General features: G+C 41.5%; 1 protein-coding gene across 1 annotated transcript in view; it reads left to right on the forward strand.

The window, feature by feature from the left end:
- The first annotated feature begins 767 nt into the window (after positions 1 to 767).
- Positions 768 to 9320, forward strand: part of akt3a (v-akt murine thymoma viral oncogene homolog 3a) — a 43337-nt gene continuing 34784 nt past the window's right edge. The window contains exon 1 of the mRNA XM_084020987.1: positions 768 to 937. Coding sequence (XP_083877113.1) covers positions 892 to 937 — 46 coding nt within the window. The 5' untranslated portion in view covers positions 768 to 891. The remainder of the gene's footprint in view (positions 938 to 9320) is intronic.

Consider the following 9320-nt stretch of genomic DNA (forward strand, 5'->3'; position numbering starts at 1 on the left):
TTGGGCAGAGCGAAAGAGAGAGTGTGAGAGCATCCCTAACTGCCGTTGTTGCTATTTTTAGCCAAGCACTACTCCACAGTCCTGAGATGCTCTCTCTCACCTCCCACATATAGACAAACCAGCCTACTCACACACAAAATCATTTGAACACAAAAAAGTACACTTCCTTTTGCATAAAGCACCACCGGCTCAAAGATCTATGAATGAATGAGAGGCAGAACTCGGTGGTATTTGTTTGGCAATCAAGGACAGTTATTGCTTCATTAAAAGCTCTGCAATTATTCATCCTGTGTATCAGAGAGAAAGAAGAGGAACTGGGTGTACGATTGGGTGGCGGGAGAGGAAAAGGAGCATTCGTCCTCACAGTAACTAGTTGTTTGCCTTGTCGGATTGTATGAAGGGGCTTTGAACGGGAAGAGGGGAGAGCGGGAGCAGCAGAGGAGAAGAAAAATAAATCCATGCCTTCTTTTTTCTTAATTTTTTTTTCTCCTTTCACTTCCTCATAGGCTGAGTCACTGCTGGTGAGGAGGAAGGTCTGGAGAGGGAACGAGAGAGGAGGAGGTGGAGGAGGAGGGGGAGAAGAAGAAGAAGAAGAAGAAGGGAGGGAGGCAGGGAGATAAGCCACAACAGGAAACGAAACGACACATACACACACACCGTGTTTGTGTGTGTGTGTGTGTCTGCAAGGGAGACTGCGCGAACGAGAGGGTGAACGGGAAAGGAAGGGAGGGAGAGTGACGCGGAGGCTGGGAGAGCCGGCCCTCCCCCCCCCCCCTCCTCCTCCTCTCCTCCTCTCCCTCTCTTTCTCTCTTCTCCTCCTCTCCTCCCCTCCTCCCTCTCTCTCTCTGTGGAGCAGGCGTGTAGCGGCATCAGACTCTGCGTGAAGGAACCATGAGCGATGTCACCATCGTTAGAGAGGGATGGCTCCAGAAACGGGGTAAGTACATCCAGTACCTCTCTTCTTCTACTCCCCTCATCTCTACCTCTTTTCTCTTCTCTTCTTCTCTGCCTCTTGTCTAGACTGAGGGCCTGGCCGTGGCTGTCCACATGTGCCGGTGGGAGGATGTGAGTGTTTGTGATTTAGTGTGTGCGTGTGATTACATGGATGTCTGATTGTCTAGTGTACAAGTACATATGTGTGTGATTTTCCCCTACATGGATATGTCTCTTTATTATAATCTTGGCTGGCTGTTTATATGCTAAGCCTCTATGTGCTTCAAGCAGGTTGTGTCTGAAAAAGAGTGTGTGCATGGGTATGTGCATGCATTTGTATGCACGTGTGTGTGTGTGTGTGTGTGTGTGTGTGTGTGTGTGTGTGTGTGTGTGTGTGTGTGTGTGTGTGTGTGTGTGTGTGTGTGTGCAGTTGATAACATATACCAGGCCCGTAGTTACACTGCTGATGCATAGTGTTCTGTCAGGCCAGCATGTCTACTAATCTGTGAAATCAACTTCTTTCTGTCTCTCTGAAGTATTAAACAGAGTTGTCTAAAGTTCAGAATGGTGTCACTGAGAGCCATATGACATAGAGTTGAGGGGGGGTCACTGATGACACATCCTGTTTACAACCAAATTAATGGGACATTGTTGAAAAAAACATTGTAATAATTGAAGAGCATGTAGCAAAGACAGTACTTCCCTGTTCTCAGACATCCACAGCTAAGTTCAGTGAGTGGTAGCTGCAAGGCAAGGCAATTTTATCTGTATAGCACCTTTCAACAACAGGGCAATTCAAAGTGCTTTGCATAAAACATTAAAAGCATTGGAGAAAAAGAAAAGAATCAATAAATAAAACAATGCAACAGGTGAAAAGTCTTTGTAGCAGGGTCAAACTCAAGTGAGAAAGTCAAGAAGTGATGACCGTATGGCACTGTACTAATTTTGCCTTTTTCTTTTACCACACTGAATAAATCCCCCAAACCATGATTGAATAGTGTTGATTCTCTGCTGGTGCTGATATCTCCAGGCCAAATGTAAGTGTGTATGTGTTTTAGTTGGAGAACCTCAGGGATAGAACAAGGGGGGATTTCCAGTATTTTAGGCCAATGAGCATCATCCCCCCTGACTATGTGATGGTGTCTAGGAATGTGTAACACAAACTGTTGAACAGGAACTGACGTGGATACATAACAGACGGGAGGCTTCTGGGTAATGTAGGCCAATGCTATGGCACAGTGGGACAACATGTTGGACAACAGAGTGGTCCTTACTACATGGAGTGGATGCTGTCTCTCACTATGACACACACGTACAAAAATAGTGTGCACATTGTATTGCTGAAGTAGAGGGGATGATTTTTGTCTACCGTCTCTGTGCCAGAATGCCAGGGTGATCCTCAGACAGTCGTCTGTGCATATTAAGAGGAACACATCGCCCCCAGTCACGACGCAGCGCAACCAGTGTTCGTCAGTGTGAGAAAGAGGTAGAGATAGAGCTTGTAGGGAGGGGGTTGTTTGTTTGTGTCAGGAATATGAATGTTTGTCTGCATCATATGCTAAATCTTTGTCTGTATTTGTGTGTGTGGAGAAACAGGGTCAGGCTGCTGACTCACTGTCCAGTTTGTGATACAGCAAAGACTGCAGTCTTAGTCATTTAACAGCTTTTTACTGAAACAAAGAGACAAGAAAGGTTGTGAACTATCAACACACACAACCTTTTGTACTAGGATTACATTTAGTTTTTTAAAATGTTGTTTTAATTGAGCAACAGGACAACAGGTGACACTTAAAGACTGAATTTCAATTAGGAAAGACTTCATTTAGTGTAGAGAGAAGAATTGCGTGGTTGCTATTAACAGTTTTTTATTGACATTTTTTAAAACAATGACATTACAGTGCAGTGTACGGTATAGGGAGATTGAGTGAACGTCCATAGACAACTGGGTGAGTAGAAGCTGGTGAGCAAGAGACAGACATTTCTGAATGAATGGGAGTAGAAGAGTCTTACTGACTAAACTTCCGCAGAACTTCATGAGTGGACGATTAGAAAGAAAGGCTGGTGAAATAGATGGGAAGAGAACAAGGAAACATGTTCATGTGATTTTGAGAGGCTTTTGATTAAATCAGTCATGGAAATCTTGTATTTCATGAAACTAGCAGAGGAGTACCTAAGGAGTTATTGTGTATTGTTTTCCTATTAAACCATGCAGGTTAGCTATTAGTGATGTATCTCACACTTTGCATGTTAGTAATGGGGTATGTCAGAGTAATATATAATCTCCATTCTTTTTTTGTATGTATGTAGACGTATGATTATTTGTTTTTGGTAATCTCATAATTTATCATTTTATGTTGGTTTTATTGGTTATATTTTCTTCCTGCAGTACTTGTCTACAACAGCTGTTAAGGATATGCTTCTAAGATGGTGAACGTTGATGATGATTGATGATAGAAAGTTCCCTGATCTACTAATACATAGGTTCTCCTTAAAGTAGGCAGTTGGTTCAAATATGTTCGTCATCATTTTATAGACAACTCTACGCACAACAGAGATTTATATCAACATTGTCATAAATTTCATTCTCAGGCCATTGAGGGCAATGCATTCAATTTCACATATGGTCTACTGATCTCATGGTCTGGCTGTTCAGGATTTACTGTTTGCCCCGTACAAGCTAAAATTCATGTATGATTACTGTAGTATTGGTGATGACTTCCTGGTCCTGCACCCCCATGGGGAGGCTCCCCTCTGCATGTTTTATGAAGGGAATGTAAGCGTGTTTGTCTTTGTAGCCACTTAACATTAAAATAATTGGTCAAACATTAGGGCTGCTTGACTATGGCAAAAGTCATAATCACGATTATTTTGGTCAATATTGACACACTTAACACGATTAATCATTTACTGATTGAGAAAGAAAATGTTGCCTACATTTTAAAGTTAAATGTATCAATGATGCAGTTTGAAAGTAAACTTAAGAGGCTAGATCTATGAAGAACTTTGTGCTCTTGGAAACAATGTTGTGCTCTAGTCAACAATTGAATCATAAAGATATGGATATGTATACTTATGAATGGCGATGACAGCAAAAAAAAGCCCAAACAAGCTAACCAAGAGCTAGTGGTGCCCTACCACCACAAGAGAAATACTCTCGGTGAAGGCCAACCAGTGCTGGGGAGAGTTTGCACAAGGGGATCCTCCCACACCAAGAAGCTGTTCCTGACTCTGAGTGGGGCGAAAACGCACCACTGTAAACGAAAGTGGAATTAATAACACAAGGCAAAAGGAGAACATCATTGCGAAATGTAATGCAGAATGTGTCGATTATCTTGTTTTCATAATTGGAAAAGTTGGAAGCCAAAATGGAAATTGAAGTTCAATTATTGCACAGCCCTACCATACGTGATAGTTGTATACTTTGTGTGCATTGATTACGCATGTCAAGCAGCATGGGCTTCGGGATTATCAATAGGAAATATTTCACAGAATGGGGGGTTCACCTCACAATCTGTTAAACTTAAAATACAAAGTGCAGTACGATATGAATTGAATTTTCTCATAACCAGAAGCCAATCATCATCTTGGAACACTGAGGCAAATCTCAGGAACATCTTTGTATCAAGGTACAGTACAGTATGTCCTCAGATGACCAAGCCTTTCAGTACTTACTTGCTCACTACTATGGCAATGATTTCCTTCCTCCTTTCATACATCACAGCGGGGACTGCAGTCATCTGGATCATTTCTTTATCTTTGAAAATAATGAACAGTGGATAGATACATGTACTAGAATCTATCACCGGTATTAAGGCTACAGACTTTTATGAAAACATCCATTGTTTGGAAACGTCCTGTTCTCAATGATAAAGACTGAATGATTTTTAAACAGATGCTTTGAATGAAAGATGCTAGACAATCCGATGGGTAGATCTGAGCTACAGGTAAATCTTGGACGGACGTTGTCTTGTGTTAAATGTTGTGTTTGGGAGGGAAAATTAGACGTTGCTTTCAGAAGTTACAAGGCTGTTTTCTTGCACCCTTTTTAAAAAGCTGAATGTGAAGTGAATGCCACTTCATTTCCACCCGGGCCAGGAGTTTACCTTTTGTCAGACCATGTGAGGCAACAAAGGTCACAGACAGCCACTGTAGTCCAGGATACTGTTACCTCCACCAGCCTCAACCCACACAGCAGTCAGCACAACAGATGGCCAGGAGGGAGGAGAGGAGGAGAAACACTGAAGGAGAGAGGCAGGAGAACACATATATTTTCTTTGACAATTCCATCCTCCAGAAGTTATTATTTTGTATTATTTGGCCATCTAATTATATTAAAATCATCATCTCATCTTATTCTGATTCTGTCAGGATGGCAGTTATTATTATTGATTTCTTCCTTAGCATTTGGGGTAATACTTCAGGTGTCTCATCGGGCCGTGGTCATATTCATACTGATGATTTTGTATCGGACATAATGCAGTATTACACTATCCCCAATGACAAGCGTTCTGCTTGTCTTGCTTCGGCTTCGTGTCTTGAGATCTATTCTCCTCTTGCTCCTTATGTCTTTACATTGTTTGTTTGCAAATCGCATCGATAATATGTACAATTCTCATTAGTGTGTCCCCACCTGTCATTTAATGTATCATGAATATGATCATATGATAGACATCAAGTTGTAATGCCAAGCCACACACCTGTTCTGTTTTACTCTTTTCTCTGTACTCTCCATCTCTACAAGGGTTACAATGTACAGTATGGGCTACACTGTTATAGGTAAACTGCTGTTGGGTTCATTGGGTGCAGTGCAGTGAGGCAGCCATCTTGGCTCAGTGAGTTCAGTGAGTTCAATGTTGCTGGAGGCTGGCTGGCTGGCTGGCTGGATCAGGTGGCAGTGCCAGATCCCTGATATCAATCACCAGCCACCGCTGCTGCTGCTGCTGCCGCCACTGTCTGCTGTGCCGCCCTTCTACTCTCCTCTCCTCCTTCTCCTCCTCTGGCCTGCCTCTGCTGTAGAGCCTGTCAACACAACTCATCTTTTTTATTGTAATTCACACTCCTTTTCCCTCTGTCTATCCATACATCTCCTTCCATCTCCCTGTACTTCTCTCTTTCTGTCCCTTCCCTTTCTCAAACTCACATGTATATAACGGGCAATAGCAGACAGGCAGACAGTACCGGCTTTGTTATGAATGGCATCCTCTTGCACATCCGGAGGAAGTGTACGCTCCAGTGTGGCTTTACAAACTGTCTCCATTGTCCTAAGAATGACTCACTCTACACTGCAGAGAATGGCAGTCAGCCAGACAGTCAGACAGACATACAGCACAGTGCAAACAGACAGACTAGTCTGCAGAGGATACAGACGAACAGAGGAAGGACAGGCAGAGGGACGGATAGTTTGTGACAGATACAGCCAGTCAGACAAATTGCCAATACAGGAGGACAGACCTGCAACTTGCAGGTACAGACACAGAATGAAATGATGGGTAAAATGCACAAGAAAATATGTCACCCCTTATTTCCTTTTTGAATATGATATTTTTGATTTGCAAAGTTGTTGAGTGCAAATTGAGATGATAAGCCTTGAAATTAAATTAAACTCCAAATTGATGCTGCACCAGTAAATACACCTGTTCTTTCTGTGTATGTATCTGTCTATTTGTCTGTCAAGAAATGTCCTCTTCTGATGTTCTGTATGGTAGCATATTTGGTCCATGCACCGGATGTGATGAATACAAATTTAAAAGCACAGTACAAAGCTAAAAGAAAATCAATGATCAGCCTCGCAATTACATTTTATTCATCTTTTCCTTTTTCTTGTTCTTATGACATCCGGTTAGAGAAGGGGTGTGAAGAGATGTAAATCTACATTTTTGCCCCCAAACTTTGTTAACCATATTGGCATAACTTTGACTCCACATATATGCACATTGGCCAGTTACACATTGCCAATGTCAACTTACAGATAGATAAATAGTGTGAAGCTGTATTACTCTGCAAACTCAGACATTTAAAATACGTTCAGTGGTAAGTGATACAGTAGGAAGCATCCCTGTAAAGGCCATACAAACAGAGAGATGGATTAATGGAAGGATAAGTGAATGAACTAATGCACAGCGAGGCAAGCTTTGAATAAATGAATGGATTGATCAATGAATGGAGTGCTGATCACTGCAGAGGGAAAACTTGGACAGAGGAAGAGAGAAGGGGGTGAAAGGTTGAGTAATGGGATTAGTATGTAGCTCAGGAACATCAAAGTGCTGACTTAAAACATTGCATCACAGTATGGATGAATTCATGCACCTGCATTCACACATATACACTTTACTAGAATGTCATTATTGCCACCATTATTATGTCATTATTACTGATTAATGATACGAATTGTTGTCACAATAAGCCCCTCCCTCCTAGATTTCCTTCAACAGGTTTCTATCCATCACTTTTCTCTTGTCTTCCATGGTGATCCATTCACTACAGCAACTCTGAAACCAGATTCTATGTTTAAGTGTACCGACACAGAGATTAGACCAAAGAGGTGGTGTGTGTAGTCTAACATCTTGAGGTATTGTGGGCTGGTTGGAGTAGGCTTTGGGCTGATTAGAGGAGGCAGGTTAGAGTGGGGGTTGGTTTGGCTAATTTAGGACAACAGATTAGTGCCCAGTGGCTAACAGCTAGTGTAAGTGTTTGCTGGCAGAAGAAGGACCCCAGAGTGTGAACATTTGGTCCCATATTGCCACTTTTCTTTCCCTCTTTGGCCATTCGAGTCTATAAAATATTGATCTGTAACTTATCAGGTAGATTATATTTATTATTATTATACTGTATACAAAAATAATTCATTGTATTTCAAGGAAATACTATTCCACACTGCTGTTTCTCCAGTATCTGGTACAAGATAATGAAATATACACACGCTTCTTATAATGAAACCTTAAATCATCTGTCTGATATCAGTGACCAGCATGTTGCTAACCAAAGAGAGATTTACTAGATACAGGTATGTTAGTGCAGAAAATGGGATTACCCTAATAACAAGTATGTATGCAAATTTTTCTTCTGTGCTGCTTTTACTAAAACAATTATGATTATTAACTATATTAAATGAACTTGCTGAACTCGCGTTTACCTGAGCAGATGATTGGGTTGGGTAAAGTGTTAAAATCTCTTTTTTGGCACAGGAAAAGTGGTTTCAAACAGGGGCAATCACACCACCCATAATGGTGGACAGTGGTCTACATCTGGTTGCCAAGGGAAACTGGACAACTATTTTTGCTCTGAAACATCAGTTACATCCTTGATGTATTTTTCCTCTCCACTCTGCTACTGTGGCACTAAGCTCTGTGTTGCTTTATTTGTAAAACAGAGCATCTGTTCCAGAGAGCAACCTCTCTTACAGAAGATTATGGGGAGACCATGAAGGCAGCAGCTGCTTCAACTACTGCAGGCACTTGTGATTTTATTTAGTGTTTCTGAATTGATTACCCACTCTGATGGTTGTCGGATAACACGCAGTGATCACAAGTAAACTCATTACTAAAGTTAAATGTTGGCCCAGGCCTTACCTTGCTTAACTGTTGGGCTAAGGTGAGTCGGGATTTGGGAAACAGTTAGCGCTGTGGTTGTCTTAATTTCAATGACAAATATAATTAATTTAACAGCATTATTATTGTGCGTCATGACCAGAGCGAACCTATACAGATTCTTGTGTTTTAGGCAGATGTGTCAAGAGTTGATGGGTGTAATTGAGTGAATGTTAGCTAACAGGTTAATATGTCGTCGACTAACGTATTGTGCCGTTGTAGCCGCGACATGACTTTCCCTAAAGATAAGCTATGTACTGCAGATGGGACTGCTCTAGCACCCAGATGTGATGTAGATACGGTGAAAAGTTATTTTCTGTGACAACCTGTTGAAACATCTCGTCAATTTGATTACGTGGGTCAGTGGAGATGGGCGTTTGCTTTGATTTTGCTCCTGTTATGCCTGACTTAATAGTTGAGCTGCATGCTGATGTCACATTGGCCAGGATAAAGGGACAGTCAGTCTATTTATATCTTCCCACCTGTAATCTGTCTCTGACGGGATTAACTAAGCCACTGACTTCAGTTCGTTGTGCCACACAGACACGCTGAAAATGTGAGGATGAAAAAAATCCATGCATTCACAAGGATGCACAGTGATAACAGTGTGTGCAGTATATAAGTGTCATACACGTTTTTGATATTTGATTACTCAATATAAGGATATTTAAGGAAACAAAGGACAAATATGTCTATTTTAACAAACCAGAAAATGTGACACACACCTTTATTTTCTATTAGTGTACATGAGCTTGCATCCACGTCATCTCTTGTGTTTTATGCATCTTTCACAGAGTCTCA

This window comes from Eutrigla gurnardus (assembly GCF_963514095.1).
Source record: "Eutrigla gurnardus genome assembly, chromosome: 11".
NCBI classification, from domain to species: Eukaryota; Metazoa; Chordata; class Actinopteri; order Perciformes; family Triglidae; genus Eutrigla; species Eutrigla gurnardus.